The sequence below is a fragment of the Pangasianodon hypophthalmus genome, chromosome 16 (genome assembly GCF_027358585.1).
Source record: "Pangasianodon hypophthalmus isolate fPanHyp1 chromosome 16, fPanHyp1.pri, whole genome shotgun sequence".
NCBI lineage: Eukaryota > Metazoa > Chordata > Actinopteri > Siluriformes > Pangasiidae > Pangasianodon > Pangasianodon hypophthalmus.
Window position 1 is genome coordinate 13,812,114 of NC_069725.1, and position 19,464 is coordinate 13,831,577.

Here is a 19,464-nt window from a genome sequence, read left to right on the forward strand (position 1 = left end):
ATTCAATTCATTGAGCTACCAGCCTACCCTCTCATCAGAGAGGCACACTGAGGTCTCATAAGAGTTACAGGAGCATCACAGCTGAAGAATTATGTACATTTATGAACCATTAAATGACCACAGACGGCATAGCCACATGTGATACTGCTTAAATGATGCAGACTTATTAAAAATAATTTCATGGATGAATTTGCCATGCCATCTGTATTGTATCTGAGAGGGAAACTTCACTTTTGAGGTCAGATTTTCCAAACTCTGCATATGTGCTTTATGCTTTCTAGTTGAATGGTAGAGGTTTCATAAGTGAGAGGGAGAGAGAGAGAGAGAGAGAGAGAGAGGGAGAGAGTTTGAAAAATGCTGGGGTTGGTTGATTTAATGGTTAATGAAGCATGTGGAATTGTGGAGCAGTGAGCCATAACAGCAGATCGCTAACACAGAGATTAAGGTTAAGACCCAACCATTCTAGCCACATTACGTTCACGTCTTTCTTCATCACTACACCCTTTGCCTTGACTGCATTACCTTAAATTCTTCATCCATGCTTACAGCCTTTGAAGGTTTATAAAACAGATATATTTACCACGGAAAGGTCAAAACTCAAGGCTGATAAACTAGCCCGATTTGTGACCTCTTCCTAGATAATGCTAACACATAAGGCAGCTTTTCTTCTTTTTCACCCTGTCCTGTTCAATCAGTCGTGGGTCATTTTTTTCAGCTCTGACCCCTCAGCTCTTGGCTACAATCCTTCCTGGCATCTGTTTTGCTCCCTATGACTCCAGACACCAAATGACGATTCCTTCTCGACACAGGCTGTCTGCACATAAACATCTTTCCATTGTCATCTTAGCCTTGTGTTTTGGCAGCAAATAAATGATCGGTTTAACTGTTGTGATGTAAAACCACACTGCTGCGGGATCATTACATGGAAATCAATCTTCAAAAAAAAAAAAACAACAACAAACAAACAAAAAAATACACTACACAAAAGTACACTATGATCCAAAAGTCCACTAATAAGAGATGTTCTTATTCTATCTTTTATGAAAAAAAAAATTCTCCACTTGCTATTCAACGAGACATAAAACTGCATATAATAACGTTCTATGAAAAAAACAAAAAAAAAATCTAATATCTAATATCTAAAAATATCTAATATCTAAATATCCTATTTTATTAAAGGTGCAATGGTCGATTTTTTTAATTGCTTACTTGTACAAATAACCATGGAAGATAAGTAGAACTTAATAAAAAGCAATGAATTAAGCTGTGGCCTTAGCAAAAGTGTATCAAGGCACTGAGAAAAGCCATTTGGAAAACTGACATCCAGTCTGGAATGCTTGTTTGTGTGTGGATGGGCCTCCTGTCAGTCACTTTGTAGACACTATACTCTATGGGCCATTGTAGAGCCTGGGGGCGGAGCTTCGTGACTATGGGCAGAATCATTCAAATATTGAACCCACCTAACCAGTAGAGACCTAATCTTGATAAAAAAATAAAATAAAAAAAAAATAGAGAGAGAGACTTATGTTGTGTTCATGACCAAGTGGGAACTGGGAATTTTCGACTTCCCAGGTGAAAAGATCTGGCTGAAAGGCTTTCCAACAGCTCTGGCTTCTCAGACTTGCAATTCCGTGGCGGTGCTCATAGTGAAAAGTAAGAACAAGAAGTAACAGCATGAGTTAAGGATTTCTAAGCCTTTTTTGAGTTTCTGTTTATATTTGAAATCATTAAATACTGGGTGATACTTTGATACTGGGTGAAACATTAATTCACTTTCTCCACGATTTTTGATCAAACAGCAAACTATTAGCAGAGAATTAACATTCACTTTAAAAATAAATTAAGCGCTAACTAAAAACCTCTTTAATCGCAGTTTTTGTGAACACCTTACAGTGAGTATTCGTTTCATTTCTGAATTCAGACGGCTGAGTTTGCGTGAATGCTCTAATGTGCATCCACTTGTGTGGTGCTAGCTTGAGCTACTTTTGTCAGTTTGTCTGCTTTTCCTCAGCGTAGCAAACGTTCCTCAGAGGGGTTTAACACTCTTCAACCTGATCACATGGAAATTACTCTTTCGTACTTTCTTTGTCAGTTTTAATGTTTATATCCAAAATGTTCTTCATGTAATGCAGTGTGTATCAAACACACGTAAACATAAACACTTGTATGTAAGAGCTATTAATGACTACAAATTCATCTAGCATATCTTGACACACACACACACACACACAGACACACACACTAAAACCCTATTGTTTAGAGTAGGTGAAGGTGGCACTTGTTCTTTCCCTACTGTTAGAGAGGATGTTGTTTTACACGTTTCACTTATGCAATAAAAATACTTTTGGAACCAGACCAAGGCACCTACTATGGCGGAGGTAACAGAGAAAGAGAGGGAGGAAGTCTATTTAGTGGAGGTTAACTGGTGTTAATTAATTTTCTATAACGGCAGCTCTGATAATAGTGCAGGCTGCAACGTTTATTTTAATGCGCTTGTTCTAATATGATGTTGTTTCTATAGTAACAGCTAATCCACAGGTGGAAGCTCACACAAGCATATTTAAAAAAATGTGTAATTGTTGATATGATGAAGTTTGCAGAGATGTTCACTTAGCGTTTTTGGAAGGCGTCTCCTGTATCAGTGCTCTGTAACACTCAGAGGTAAAGTTGTAACGTTATTAATAACTTAATAAGAATAATAATTAGTAATAATAACTTATTATTACCTTATTACTGTTTATAGCTGTTATAAGTAACAACAGGAACTAATCTGACATTAAACACAACTCTAAATTAATAAAATGTACAATGTCTCATTCTTTAATAAATAAAAAAATATTAATAATTGAAATAGTGCTGTGGTATAATGGGAACAAAATACTTAGGATGTTCTGTTATTGGAAAATAATCAACTCACCCCTTATTTATTTGTTTAATAATAAGGAATCTAGTGCCTGCCCTCGTTCTTTCCACCCTCACTCCATTTCACTTTATAAAGTCTTACATAGAGGTGAAATAAAGAGAAAAAAACAAACAAAATCCAAAATTAGACTGAAAGAAGCACTCTTTCACTAAAAGCAATCCAGGAAATCTTAATCTCTACAATCTCACACACACACAAACACACATGGTTTTATTATGAAAGTGAGGACCTTATATTGACATAATTATTAATGACGATTATTATGAACGCTTTGTTACACCTAAATCTAACATTAACCTTAACCTCAGTGGCCAAAACCTCTTTTAGGTTTTTTTTTTTTTTTTTTTTTTTTAAATAAAAGGTGTGGTTTTTGTAAAAACAAAAAGCAATTTTCCTATTTTCCTCATGGGGGACCAGCCAAATGTCCCCACAAACTGTCAGATATTCCTATCCTTGTGGAGACACTCCACACACACACACACACACACACACACCACTCGTTCTGGAATGGAACACTTGCTCCCTCTGAGACGGGAAGCTCTTAGTCCCTCACTACTGTATTGTTTCCACGGAGACCGGATGTAGACTGTTGTTATGCTTTTCCATTCCAGCAAACCAACTGAGAAACACTGTGACTACGACCCAGACTGAGACAAAAGAAAAGGCAGGATAGACAGAAGGAGTGAAAGTAAGAACATTAAAGGAATACTCCAGCATTTTTCAATGTAATCTCTATCCACCATACCTGGAGTGATTACCAGGCATGAGAATTTCTTTTTTTTTCATTTTTTTTTTTTTTTTTTTCACAGAGAATAGAAGAGAAAACCCATTTACTCAGAAGTCACTTATAACGGCTGCTTAAGGGCAGTTGTTAGGGTTCTCACTAAATGTTTAAAATATGCAACTGTATAACTCAAACGTGAATCTACAACCAAATAAGATGTCTTAGCATGGCATGTAATAATCTGTTCTTATAAAGTTTTCATTAAAGCGTTCTATGAAAATATGTGTGCCGCATAAACGTAGTGACGGATTACACCAACTGCCCTTAGACATCTAATTATAAGTGACTTTCCAATGAACAGATTTTCTGTGCATTTCTCAGTATAGGCAAATGTGTCAAAATTTATGTCCCTGGTAATAACACATACACTACAATCTCTGGAAGTAGTGTAAACATGTCATATTGTGGTCTGATACATTGAAAGGAAAAATACAGTGATAGAAATTGATTTCTGATCTGTTACAGGGCGTCGTGGAAACCATGTATATGTATGCACAATAAATAAAACAGAGTACATGTTCATGCATGCTCACACATTAATATCCTACCTGTGAGGGTGATGCGGGGGGCTCCGGAGACGACAGGCTTGTGTGAGATGCTTCACTCTTCTCCAGTGAGTCCACCTTCTCGTATGTCCTCTTCTGCCCCCCTGCTAACCCCTCGGTTGATGTCAGCGCTGCATCTCCGTGTCTGCTGTACAGTGAACGCTCGCTGCCCATCACATCCTCCCCTGAGCCTGAAACTGGACCAGGCAGTGTCTTGCTCTTCAGTGAACCTTCTGAGCTCATTAAAGCCACCTTCATCTCGGCCATCAGCTTGTCATTGAGCTCGCTGCCACTTCCATGCCCTGGCACTGCCCTTCTGCGGTTCTTCCTGCGCAGACTCGGCGAGGGCCCCGTCGAGTAGCCTGAGTCCTGGTAGGTGACGGTGGAGGGTGGGGGATACTCCTGAGATGCCAGGCTGCTCTGACGGCTGTGCCACGGCTGCTTCTTCTCCATGGAAAGCTCCTCTTTTGGGCTCTCTCCTGGCTGGAGGTCCACATTCACCATGTGCTTGATGCATTCGCGCCCAGCCGCGCTGTACTCCCCAGCCGAGGGATGGCGCTTGTGCTTGGCCTGGGGGAACTGGAGAAGTTTAGGGGGTGGAGTCAATCGCGGCATGCTGTGCGTAGGTCTATAGGCGTCATGGGTCAAGTAGTCTGCCCCTTCCACTTCCATGTCAGCTGGTGGTTCATCATAAATGGGTGGATCTGAAGCTGGAGGCTCATCGTAGATTGGCACAGGGGGCGTGGCTGCGTACTGAGGAGAAGAAGGACGGAGAACATTTGTAGATGAGGGGGCACCAGAGCTGGGCATCACCATGCTGAAGTTGCCACTGTCGGCCTTCTTGAGGAGATGAAAGGACTGTTTGGGGTCCATCTTGCCAAAGGAGGCAGTCCTGTTGGGGTATGTGGGGTTAGGAGAGGGGGTGTTGTTGGTGGACAGGCTCAAATGAAGAAGGGGGCGGGGGCTAGCAGGGGTGATGTGCTGGTTCCTGCCACTGCCGTTCACTTTCACCAACATGGCTGCCTTGGAGCCTGGAGCAGGCTGCCATCTCGGGTTTGGCTCTCTGAAACACACATGGAAAGACAGAAACGTAAAAACTCTTTATCTCACACACACACACACACAGTTCAAAAACTATGCTGTTATAAGATTATATTTTTGAAGCACTGCATTAATTGAGTAAACAGCTATTGTGAGACAACAGGAAATCAAAACTGACCCATTTTACCGTGATAGCTCTGTGGTCATATTTTAAGGACTGCTGCTGTATTCAGAAAGACTGTCCTGTGCTTATCCCAGGACTCGTATTCACAAGCTCATACTGAACATCCTTTCATCACACACTGAGTACTGTTTGACTTTATGCTTCTACACCTGTATATAGTAAGGATTTACAACCGCACTATCCGGTGTCACCCTGAAGGGGATGAGTTCCCTTTTGAGTCTGGCTCCTCTCAAAGTTTCTACCTCATGTCAAATCAGGGGGTTTTTCCTTCCCACTATCATCTCTGCTTTACTCATTAAGGATCTAAATCTACATATATCTACACTTCTGTAAAGCTGTTTTGTGACAATGGCTAGTGTTGAAAGCGCTATAGAAATAAAATTACAGCAAAGTGAAATGGCCTACACTCAGCACCTGTATACTTACACATATATGGTAGGTTTATTGAGAAAACGGCCAATGAAAATAGCTCTACTCTAGCTTCACCTAATAAAGTGGCAACTCATCGTATCACACTATCAATTTCATGGACTTTTTAAATGCGCAAAGTCCAGATCTTTCTACTTTTTCCTTATTATATGTAAAACAATGCATTGATATAGCTGATCAAATTGCGCCAAGTACAATAAACTATGCATTCGTGATAAAATTTCAATGTCTTTCTGTTGTGCTGTGTTCTATCACACAATATCTCATGCTTATTAAATAACTGTGCCTTAATCCAAACTTGTCCATATCTAACACATAGGAATGCTTGGCTGAAATGCCAGTCCTGGCACTGGGTCTAAAAACACATTCCTCTATCTTTCAATCTTCTCTCTTTCTCTCTCTCTCTCTCTCTCTCTCTCCATCTATCACACTGCTGCTAGGACAGCCCGATACACACCAGTATAGCCTCTATTACATGGAAAAATAGGGGAAGGGGAAACAAAAAAATATAAATAAACAACTCAGATGTGACTATATACTGGTATGATGTCTACTGTGATAAGGAAATATGGAATAGTTACACTACTAACTGTTAGCCATATAGCTATATCAGCTATGATATAATAATGACATATTATGATATATTAATAACATTATTACAATGTCATGAGTCATTTGAAGTCTTTAATATAGGAAATACAATGATAAGTTACAAACCATAACATTAAACAGTTTTCACACACAGTATAACATACAGTTTGTGCATTTTTTTTTAAATCTGTTTTTTGCACGTGTTTTGCACAAGTGTAACAGATCTGTGGAGTCTAGGATCTAGTGAAGTCAGATTCCTGTTGTATCAGAATCTGAAGCTGGGACGGTGAATGTTTCCGTAAAACGACAGGCGTAAATACGGTACATGACAAGTGAACCCGCTCGTTCCTTGTTACCACAACATATAAACATACTGTAATATGTTCTCTCCCACTCGGACATTAATGACGTCTGAAGCTTGTACCGTGTTTGTTTGTTTTACATTTAGTAAGTATACTCCTGTGACAATCTTCTAGAGGTTACAGAGTGCGTCTCAGTCATTCCTCACCTCTCACTTTCTCTAAAACACACACACATGCGTTATACAACAGGAAAGGCTATGTTCCAGAGAAAGGCGAGGTTTATGGAGAAAAACAGGCTTTCTTATAGTATTGTTCCTCTAACATAATACTGCATTATCACCATACCACTACACACACCCTCACACACCCATATAAAACATGAAAACATCACACGCACATACACGTGCAGAGAACACACTGGTGCAATGGTCACAGTTAACTCAACATGCACACACACAGACACAGAAAAACACTGTGATAGTGCAGCTACATCTAATAAAACTATACAAAGTAAGATTACTACAGTGTGTGTGTGTGTGTGTGTGTATGTGTGTGCATGTGTTTTGCACGTGTCCTATGCCTTCGTGGTCTTGTGTACTTTTGATGTAGATGTGTGTGCGTGAGGTCGAGCTGAATGTAACACAGTTCTGTTTCATTATAGTGAGTGTTGTATCAGTGTGTGTTTTCTGCACATGTGTCTGTGTGTGGTGTATTTGTGTTTTATATGGGTGTGTGTGTGCGCGTGGTAATCGCACCTATTCCAGTTCTAACAGTTTCCTTCCCCCAGTTCTACATCATCATCACCAACACACACACACACACACACACACACATACACACACACACCACACCTCTATAAACACGGCTAGACCACACACCCACCTACACACTTTACACTGAACATCTCACCCCACACACACACAAAACACCTAAAACAATCTGTAAGTCAGTGATTTAATGGTTTAAAACCTTAAGAACATTAATATTGAAAAAATCTGCTTCAATAATCAGTAATATTAATTGACATGAAACTGCCCTGACAACAACAACAACAACAACAACAACAACAACAACGACAACAACGCAACAGGTGAGAATGCAGCATACAGTGATAAAATTAAGAACCGATCAAGTTACGTGATTATGCTAAACTGCACACAGAAGCTTCTTGTTACGGTTCTGAAGTGCGTTATCACACATACACACACGTTCACAGACACGGCTGTGTGGAAGTATATATCTGTGCACACACACTTACCCGCAGAGGCGAGAACTGCAGGGGTGCTCTGTGTTGGTGTAAAAGCCTTGTTGAACCCCGCTGTGTGTGACAGGACCGGTGGAAAGAATAACAAGAGGGAAAAAAACTCCAAAATGTCAGAAGTGGTCCTCGTCTGGCTATTTATAACTGACAGAGCTCCTACTGTTTAAAGAGTGCAGTGTTAATTCACACTCTCACTGAGCCACTCTTCAATTACACACTGAGGGAAGGAGGGAGGAGAAGGCAAGAGGAAGGGAGGGAGGGGACGCCAGGCTCCAGTTTAGGCCCTCCTCTGTTTTTTTACGGTAGGGTAAATGCGAATCCTAAAATTACCACACACACACACACACACACACACACACACACACACACACACACACACACACACTTGACCTTGGTTGCTACCCCCTCCTGTCTCTGTTGCATGCATGAGAAACATCTTCAGTTCTCAAGAGGCTTTTATCCAATCCAGAGCTTTCTTCCTCTTCACCTCGAACGGTTTATCTTTCATTGTCTTTTTTTACACTTCAAGAAATACCGGCTCTTACAGCTTTCTCCATCACTTGGCCTCTCCCTCTCAAACTCACTTGCTTTCTTAAAATGTCTCTCCATTTCTTGCACACAATGCCCATTTTGTCCTAATAGCTTGTGGAAGCTCTCTCTGTTTCTCTCTCACTCTCTCTCTCTCTCTCTCTCTCTCTCTCTCTCTCTCCAAATCGTGGTCAGTCCCACTCTTTGTGCCTCCACTCTCACAGCTCCAAATGTCAACAATCTTTTCATAATGTCGAGTAAATACAGACCATACAATCTGTAAACAAAAGCTGGAAGACGGGAAAACTCCAAAACATGATCTCTCTCTCTTTCTCTCTCTCTTGTGGAAAGTACGTGATAAAGGATCTCTTCTAATATGTGAGAAATTAGGAATGGATACTGATGTTTCTCTCTCTCTCACACACACACACACACTTAAGTCCTCAGTGAACAAGTTGCAAAAATATCCCCTATATCTGTCTTTTCTCTCTCCATTTTCCCACACTGCATATCCGTCCCTCGCTCTTACTGTCCCACTGTAGCCATCGCAGACGAGACCTCGGAGTGCACTGAATGTGCCTGTGAGACGCTGGCTAATTTGCACAAAGCTACTGTGGATTCCCAAGTGATAAGAATCACACCTTAACCCACCCACACACACACACCCCCCCACACACAACACACATACTGTACACACACACATGACAGAGGAAGCATGCATGGAAAAAGAGAACGGCTGCCTCAGAAACAACCAACCGAGAGCATATGCTTTGCTGACTACAGTGTGTGCCGAGCATCTTGTTTGCATGGCTGGGGATCAGTGGGATTCTGAGGAAAATATGGACTGATCGTGCTGCCCTGTGGGATTGCCTGCTGGAAAGTTCAAAGGGTGCTTTTCCCTGGCGTAAACAGGAAATAGCAGCAGAGCAGTCACACTGGAGAGACTCAGTCATCAGATGGTTTATGACTGATGGGGAGTTATTGCTGAGAAAACAATACTAATGCTAATATGCACACACATACACACACCCACCCACCCATACACACACACACACACACACCCCTCTGAATGGTCAAATTTAGGACCATTTACCCATTAATGCGTTTACGGCCTCACGGACACACTTGACAAGTTCCTAAGCTGTATAAATGAAGCAAACACAAAACTACAAAATAATACAGAATACTGCCTGGGGAAATATTTACAATTTAATAGACCTGATTCAATTAAATTAATGATAACACACACTGAACCACACACTTCCACATTCAGAAATACATAACTACATACATGCCTGTAAACAGGATTTAACAAGCGTTTGACTGAGGAAGCAGAGAAAAGACGACGTGTGTTGTGTAAAGGAATTTGATTCTGACATGACATCAGAAAAGACGAGGCGATTCTCAGCGTCAGGGATTAAGGGAGATTAACAGTAGCCATATTCCCATAGTCAGAGCTCTGTGTTTGAAGGATAATCACAATTCCTTTCATTTATATAAGAGGATTATTTACATAAAAAAAAGACTACTTCTCAATTTTCAAAAAATTGATTAAAAAAAAGGGAGGCTAAGACAGCTATCTAGAAGGAAGATGATAGTGATGAGGAAAAGGTACTTTCCCTGCTGTATTCGAATAGCTAAAGTGAGTCGCAGTGCATACAGGTGGCTATGTACTGCATACTAAATGTAAAAGAACCATCATTTAAACATGGAGCCTACATTCAGAAAAAGTGCATAAATATTTTATATAACAATGCTGGAGAATGTTTGAAAGGCTTATGTCAAAATCTGTATGGGTTTAGAGGTTGTAGAGGTTTTATGTATACATTTTCCCCCATTTTCTCCTGTTTGGTCACCTGCCATCCAGCCAACCAGCCGGCTCCCCCCGTCATTCAGCAACTACTAACCGAGTAAAGGTTAACACATGCTTCCTCTGAGACACGTGAAGCTGGCCAACCGCATGTTTTCAGATCCTCCTGTATCGCTACAGAAAAGATGTATGCAATGCTTGTGAATGTGTTATGAAGTCCCAGTGCAGGTAACCTTCAAATAAAATGTTATCAAAAAAAACTGTGCAACCTTTTGTACATCTGTGGCTCAGGTTATGCTCAGCCATAAGCAAACAAAGCAAACAGGATGGAAATTGATTAACTGCCTCGTTGCGTTATCAGAAAAAAAAAAGTTAAAGTGAACAAAATTAGCTGTGCTCTCTCAGTGGGAGGGATGGTATACTCTCACTCTCCCCTGCCAATCACAGTGAATCTAGCCAATTACGAGTGACTATGAACTCATGTATGTGGAAGAGGGCAGACAGCACCTTCCTCTGAGTGTGCCCTGTACGCTACCCTGTGACGAGGTCTGAGCAGAAGTTTGAAAAGATATGGTTGGCTGGCTTCACGTGTTCTGTTTGCATATATTCACACATCACACTGCACTAAGTAGGTCAAATCCAAATTCTTTATGCATTCAAAGGTAAAAAAACATTTGAATGTTTAAATCTATAGAACTATCTTTCTCCTTAAACGTTTTGGCAACGGGCAGAACATGATTTTTCCAGCTCACTATTATGCATAATTGCTGGGAAGCCAGAATGTTACCTGTAGTAAATTAAATAATAAATGTGACAACATGATACCCCCCAAAACACCTGAAAAGCCCCATGTGTTGTGAAAGTGTTGAGATACTGCTGTCATCATATAAACGGCCAGTTCACAGATTCAATCTGTGTTAGAAAACAAGGCAAGACTGGCCTACAACAGAGAAAGAGAAGCTGAGGACCTAGAAAACACTGATGTCAGATAAAACAGAAAGTCTGAAAAAAGCAAAAATGTAAGAATGACAGCAGCAAATAAGAACCACAGTTGAAATTCCTCATGCCTTTGAATCCCTAGATGGAAAGAGTCATATTCCATACTGTAGGGTGAGGCATACAGCAGCTGCGAGAGGCTGAGATTCAGGAGGGAAGAAAGAGAGAGAGAGAGAGGAACGCACAGGCCATGAATTTTACGCTTTAGTCATAGTTCAGGGAATGTATGGGAGAGGAGGAGATAGCTATAATGAGTCTTGGGCACAGAAATGGAAGAATCGGAGATTCTGAGAAACGTGACCAATGAAACCTGCTTTTACTCAGACACACTCACTTCACTCCGCACTGAGTCACTCAGTGGAGCATTTAAAATGAAAGAGTCACAAAGAAGTGTGCTACAAATATAAGGGTGGTGCAACTGTACTGTGACCCCAAAACAAGACTGGCAGTTGATCAGAGAAGGAGTGTAAGGAAATGTAAAGCTTTAGGACGCTCACATGACAAGTAATTGTATGGCACTATGTAGGACATTAAAAGCAGTACAGAAGTTTGTCTTTTTATTTTTTTTTACTTGGCTTTGCTAGGTTTCTTATTTTGATTATGGATACTGCCATCTTCTGGTGTGGCTATTTATTCTTCACACACACACACACACACACACACAGAATGTACATGTACTCCGGCCATCAGCTGTGGTCTTTGGAATGTGTTCACAGAAGACGTGAGGCGACAGGAGGCAATCAAGTGCTAGTTGGCTGGCGCTATTTCTTCAACATGGGGTTGGTGAGTCAGGTCCTTTAACAGTCAGTGCAACGGCAGATGATAAACGCAGTACCAGTTTGCGTGACATTCTGTATCTCTGTGTGTGTGTGTGTGTGTGTGTGTGCAACAGGGCAGGCCAGAGTCACATGCTCCTTTGTGCTTACCTTTCTCTCTTCCTCTCTCATTGTCTTTCATGATCCTCTTTGGGCCTGTAGATAAAAGCAGTTTGCCACACAAAGCTCGATATCACGAGGGAGAAGATTGCGGAGGTGTTTTTTTTTTTTTCTTTATCAGACTCGACACTGGGCTGTGAGGAGTGACCAGTCACTCCCATGCCAACCTCACTGACCGCACACACCATTCTCAACACACCCAAAACAGCACTGAATGCTTGTGACAAAGTGTGTTCGTTACACACGCCCTCTTTACCCATCAAAAACACACACACACAGAGAGAGAGAGAGAGAGAGAGAGAAAGAGAGACAGGAAAATGAAGGAAGCATTCTAAAGGGATTTATCATGGGGAAAGTCAAGCAGAGAATATGAAATTATTCTGGATTTTGAAAAGTTAGAAACATAGATTGTGAGTGTGAGCATGAAATTCATAGTTACTTTATCTAAGGATATAAAATTTCATCTTATTTGCATTTATGAGTTTTGAGATGCTTTGCATTCAAAGTAAGTATTCAGCCCCCTCCTTGATCTGGGTCAAAATATCAGCATCCAGATTTGCGAAGATGATAGAGACATATCCCACAAGATCTGCAGCTGTAATTGTAGTGGGTTGATTACTTATGCAACCAAGAAATGTCTGCTTTTTTAAAATTAACCTTTGTACTAAAAAAAATATTTTATATCTTTAAATCTTAGACATATTATGTAAACCAAGTTCAATTACAGATCCCAGTTAAGTCCATTTCAGGGGGGGGTGAATACTTATGCAAGGTACTGTAGTGTGTGTGTGTGTATGAATATCACTTCTTTTGCTCGATTCACGGGGTCAAACCTTTTGACCTTTGCCCCTTAAGCTGACCTTATTGACTTGATTTCTGGAACACGAGCCTTAAATATGCAGCATTGCATATGGCTGATTTCCCAGGGCCTTATTCAGCCTGGACCACTTAGCTCCTCTTCAATCTGTCACATCCAATCTATCCCTGCACATCTGCCAGAATCTAACACAATCGAACACCCTTAATGTGCTGATAAAAAGAATTTTAAATCAAGCTGATTAACAGTACAATTACTGTGGTATCATGTTACACAGTTCTACACTCCACATAAAATAAGTAAAAGTTAAAACAGAAAAGCTAAAAAAAACAACAACGAGGTTTTCACATTCCTCTATTTTAAGATCAAATTACACACTCCCACACGTGTGCTCATGTTGTGCATGTCATGATCGTGAGTGGGTCTGTTTTCAAAAATGCAGTCACTGTTGCTTTAATGATGAGGAATTAAAAGATGCAAAACATTTGAGAAAGAGAAAAACAACAGAGAAATTTAAAGGCAGTGATAAAGGCAATCATTTATTCAATGATAATTCAATTAAGAGAAGAGCATTGCAACTGGGTTAGCAGTAAGGGATTCGTAATTAGCATGCGACTTAGAAAATGGAGACTGGTCAATCTAACATGTACATAAGAAAGTAGCAGCTTCGGTGAACTGGTAGCTTTGATTTGGTGAACTTCTATGTCACTATCTATGTCACTTATACGCTTTAGATAAAAGTGTTTGCCAAATAACTATCTAGAAAATTCCTGATTTTAAGTACAGACATATTTGTTTAGGTACACAGACCTGTATTTTCACTTTATTTGCATAGGTTAACTAAATTGATTTTGTACGTGCTGTACCTCATGCCACTTTCACTATCACACCTGAGGTCATGAACTTATCTACTATGCACTTAGACCTAATAAGCAAACCTCATCCAGCTGTGTACTTCGTGACTTCACGTCTGTGTGTCAAAGGCTGAACCTTTCAGAATGAGAAACTGATTGACAAATACACCTGAAGGGAAATTAGTCACTTCCACATGCACTAGTGGAGCGGGTTCACGAGCAGTACCAGTCAGAAAGTTCATCTGTATTATGAATGGTGCCATTAAGGCAGCATGAGTCATTCTGGTCAAAATCAGTGGCGCTATGAGTAAATAGTGGCTGCTTCTTTAAAGTGTCATGCTGAGGCTCACAGGGATGAATGTTTTTTTTTTTTTTTTTTTTTAAGTATATTCATTCATTAATTCATTGCAGGACACCATGTACACACATTCACACACTCATTCACAGCCAAGGGAAATTTAGCATAGCCAATCCGCCTACCAGCATTTTTTGGGGGATGGAATGAAGCCCAGAGAACCCAGAAGAAACCCAAGTGGTCATGGTGAGTACTTGCATAATTCTACACAGACTCAGGATCAGGATCGATCTAGGGACCCTGGAGCTGGGAGGTGGAAACCCTCCCCACTACGCCACTGTGCTGCTCTAGGCACATTTCTAGGTGCATTCTCTTCCAAATATTTAGTCACCAGAAAAAAAAAAGCAAAACACTGCATATTTACATCCATTACAGCTATATGAGAATTTTCTAGATAGCAAAAAGAGATAGCAAACAACAGACCACCAATCAAACAGAGCAATGGTGAGACTGGAACACACACATCTGTATCACATCTTCTCTTCATCTACACGCTAAACTTTGCAATTGTGCTAAATGTAAAAACATCTAATATTTCAATTTGGCGTTCCCACTCAGGTTTTTTCATACACAAATCCAAATCTCCTAAGCCCACTTCTCTCTGTCTGAGAGAGGTTACAGGGGACAGTAGTTGGATCTGTGCCAACAAGGCCTGGGCAATGCAGGAAAATATGGCAGGAATTCACACTGGCATAAACACAGCTGCCTATATCAGTATCAAGAGCCCTCTAGTACGGATACTTTTACCAAAAAAACACATAGCCTGCTGCAAATCATCAATAAAACTAGTCAATATACAGTATGCGTAACCTACTACACAGGCTGTGTGCGTTCTCATCAGCTCATCAGGCTCAGGCTTTATTAGCACGACTGCTTTACAATGATGCTGCATGCAACACCATTATAGCAGAATACCAGCAGCAATAACGCAGCATGGCTTCAACAATGGCGCCAGTGTTTCTCTATCAAGATTAATTACAGTTTCCTGCCTTGTGTTAACTGGGAGAAGCTTGGTATTTTCTCATTTCAATGAAAATCATCCTTTTGTCCTGAAATCTTTTACAGTCAAAGTTTAATTAAATTTGTTCTCTTGAGCCTATTTATGGCCGCCCAAAATATAACTAGTTATGAAATGCTAACACAATTTTGTGAATAATAATATAACTTTAATTCGCTAAAGTAAGTCTGAAAAGTTTTCCAGCACAGTGTAAGCCTACTAGCAACCATTATAATACTCTACTCTAAAATCAAATTAGTTTAAAGGACCCTTAAATATGTCATTTTAAACTATTAAAACAATGTAGTTCTTTACTGCGTTCACTAGAACTCATCCATGCACAGGGTACGAGGAGTCGCTGAATCTGGAAGGATGAAAATGACGGAAATGATATGCTCTGGACTTGACATTTACCACATCTCAACCCAAATGAACACCTAATAGGGGATTTTGGACAAACATACAGTATTAGATAGAGCTTTCCACTACCATCATCTAAACACCAACTGAGAGAATATCTTTTCCATACCTCCAGTACAGCCCCAGAGACTTGCGCAATCTTTGCCAAGGGGCACAGAAACTGTTCTGGTTGCTCGTGTTGGTCCAACACCTTACTAAGACACATAATCTAAGACACAAATCCTCTGGGTTTGAACTGTTGGGAATGGGCCGGGCGCTGAAGTGCTCACTTTCCTCTCCATGAGACAAAAGAGGGATGTTTACAGAGGGATTCCATTAATCTGAACAGATTTCTGGGAAGGAATCTGCTGGTCTGATTACTCATGTCAATACCAAATATCTTTATCAAAGAGCAACATATTGTTTTTTAAGCCAAAAAACTTTTATTCAATTCATACTACAATTCATTCATAGTGCACTTTTTATACTTAGTCACTGCCACACATTATTAAAAAGCAACTCCTCATCAACGACCTTACAAATCAGCTCCTTATAACACCGTTCCAACTTTCTCATGTCCTGATAAAAACTGAATTCAACCAAAACTCAGGTTTTCATCAAAGAAATAAACAATGGTACTAATTTCTGACCAGATCTGTTGTCTTGTTTTGTTATTTTGCCTTGAAATGTAAACGCCAAATTTAATTTTCTCAGGTAAGAGAGATAGAAGCCTTGTGTATAGGGCTGAAGATAATGCTTAAAATAAGAATCATGATTATTCTGCTTAATACTGATGCACCAGAGCCAATCCCTCCATCCATCCATCCATCCATCCATTCTCTGTACTGCTTATCCTACGCAGGGTCACGGGGAGCCTGGAGACTATCCCAGGCCAGGGGACTCGGGGCACAAGGCGAGGAACACCTTGGATGGTGTGCCAACCCATCGCAGGGCACAATCACACACACATTCTCACGCCCATTCACACACTACGGACAATTTAGAGATGCCAATCAGCCTACAATGCATGTCTTTGGACTGGGGGAAGAAACTGGAGTACCCGGAAAAAACCCTCAAAGCACGGGGAGAACACGTAAACCCCACGCACCCAATAAAATCTGATATGTTAATTCAATACACTAAATTTGCCTAGGTTTACGCATGCTCCTTTCGACTAAAGCTCATAAGAAAACGTAAATAAAATATGACTACTTGATAATAAATTGAACTAAAATGAACTAATATAGTAAGTGTTTACTTTAGATCCAACATCACAGACACATTAGCTGGTTAAATATCTAACACTGAGGAAGTAAATATCGTAAACTCATGATCACTAATGTTAGCTGGCTAGCTTGTTGCTAAAAAACATATACTTTCAAGGAGGTGTCCATGTTTTTGATCCATGTCCATATTTAGTTCATGATCATAATTAGATCAGTTATGCAGCTCTAGTGTATATAATACTAATGTAGAACTTTTGTAGCTATAAGCTATATGTGATATGCTATGGCCTCAAGAATGCAACTCATGCATCATATTTGAAGTAATGACTTGTGTTTTTGTGCAATACTAACATTTTCTTGTGATTTGTGTGAATTCTCTGGCATCCCTCTCCGGCTGCCCAAAATAAATCTATAAAATATGTATGCGTGTCCTAGGAATTACTCAGACTGGTCCATGCCAGCGTTGCCTGTGAGTATAAAATATATGTGTGTTCATCATATAAACAAAATCTCATATAAACAGTACCATAATTGCTGTGTTGCGTGTGCTCTTAACTGTTCTCCTTTTAATGCAAATGTAGACGTCACTTGACTTTAAACAGTGCAGCAGAGTTGAGAATAAATCTGTACAAGTGGTTAGTACAGTACAGCAAAGACTCAGAAGAGCTTCAGAGAATAAAAAAGCACAGTTCAAACAATGGCACAGATTCATGAGAGAATGAACGTGTCTGGTGCCATAATGACTGCCCTTGTGCCTTTTGGCAAACAAGTGAGTGACACACACACACACACACACACATAAAGTCGGATCTGAGCCAGTGTGATGACCAGTATGTTGAAGAAAAGGAGCAAAAGGAGGACCAGACTGTCACAAGACAGAAGGCCACTTAATGGACACACACACACACATGCACACACAAAATACTACAAGGAGTTAAGTCTCCACATCTACAAACAAGCGCGCGCGCACACACACACACACACACACACACACTGAAATGAAAGGGCCTGCACTTTGAAAATTAGATACTCAGCTTTCCACATCTACCATAGCTGTGTCTCAAATCATACACTATGACCTAACATACTTTAAGGTGTGTTTATAAGTAAGGAATTCTCAAAATGTAGTTCGTGCTGATGTTAAAAAAGTGCAAAAAACACTACAGGATTCTATTCGGTGACATCTTTTATTTTCTTAACAATTACAGTTCTTAGTTTGAGACCGAAAAGATACTACAGCTATCTGCTTTAAAGGCTCCTCCCCATGTTACAAGCCCCTCCCCGTCTGCTACAAGTCCCTCCTCATCTATTACAAGCCCCTCCCTATCTGATAAAAGCCCCTCCCCATCTGCTACAAGCCCCTCCCATCCTCTACAAGCCCCTCCTATCTGTTACAAGTTCTTCCCCCTCTGTTACAAGCTTTTATTTTCGTATAATGTTTATATTTCTTATATATATGCACTGCAGTTATGCATACAGTCTAAAAGCATCTAAAGTAGTACATAAGTGATTAGCTGATGCATTCAATCGCGACATGTTAACTTATCACCACACATGAGGCCCAGCGAGAGGCTTGTCTCTGATTGTGGAGTAAAAACTCTAACCCCTGGGCTACAGCTCTCTCTCAGTGGTGCCATCAATAGGCTGGAGGTCTGGACCTGCTCCAACACCAAGGGAAAGCTTACTGAGTTTCTTGTCACTAAGCAACATCAGACCCTCAGCTGCGTATTTGGTTATATTTACTCGGTACTGTGATGGACTTGAAGACTTTGTGTGCTCACAAAATTCTCTGCTAATTTTCATCCAAGTCTGGTGACACAGAATAGACAATAACTAACACACAAGTAGACTTGGCACTAATAAATGAAGAGAACCCCTGCGTTAAAGGAATTCTCTACTTTAAAAAAAAAAAGAGTTCTCCACATCGACAGTATGTCGATGGACAAGAGTTTTGTTACACACTGAGGAAAGAATGAAAAACCTGTTTATTCCAGACTCACTTCATGGCCGTCTAAGGGCAGTTGTCCAATACAGACAATAAGCGTATAAAATACACAACTACATAATATGAACTCAAACCTACAGCTGTTATATAAATAAAATAATAATGGTATTAATATTACCAGAGCACTTTCAACCTTTCAACACTGGAATAAGAAAGTAAAAAGTCATTCTGGTTTTCCCGAAAGCTTAATGCTATCCATGTGCGATCAGCCCGAAATACACAGATTACATTAGTTAAAAATGAATCTGAGAAATTCATCTCTTTGAGGAAAAAAAAAAGTTAGTCCCAGAAAGGACATATACAGATTTAGAGATTCATTTACAAAAAAAATCATGAATGCGGTTTATAAAAATCCAGGTTTCACACGACATTTGTTGCTAGAATTTATTGCAACAACTATAATTTCAGTACAGGGAAGAATAGCTGCCTTTGGTAATCATGCATTAGTTATAGATTCCAAACATCAACATCAACCAAAACTA

General features: G+C 40.2%; 1 protein-coding gene across 5 annotated transcripts in view; it reads right to left on the reverse strand.

Annotated features, from left to right (window-relative positions):
• Positions 1 to 19,464, reverse strand: part of arhgap46b (Rho GTPase activating protein 46b) — an 84,345-nt gene that overhangs the window by 16,347 nt on the left and 48,534 nt on the right. For 4 of the 5 annotated variants that reach the window (XM_053241035.1, XM_053241036.1, XM_053241038.1 and 1 more), the window contains one exon: positions 4,256 to 5,315. In XM_053241035.1, coding sequence (XP_053097010.1) covers positions 4,256 to 5,315 — 1,060 coding nt within the window. Of the gene's footprint in view, positions 1 to 4,255; positions 5,316 to 8,057; positions 8,291 to 19,464 lie in introns of those variants that run through there. The other variant, XM_053241037.1, reaches the window with a different exon arrangement.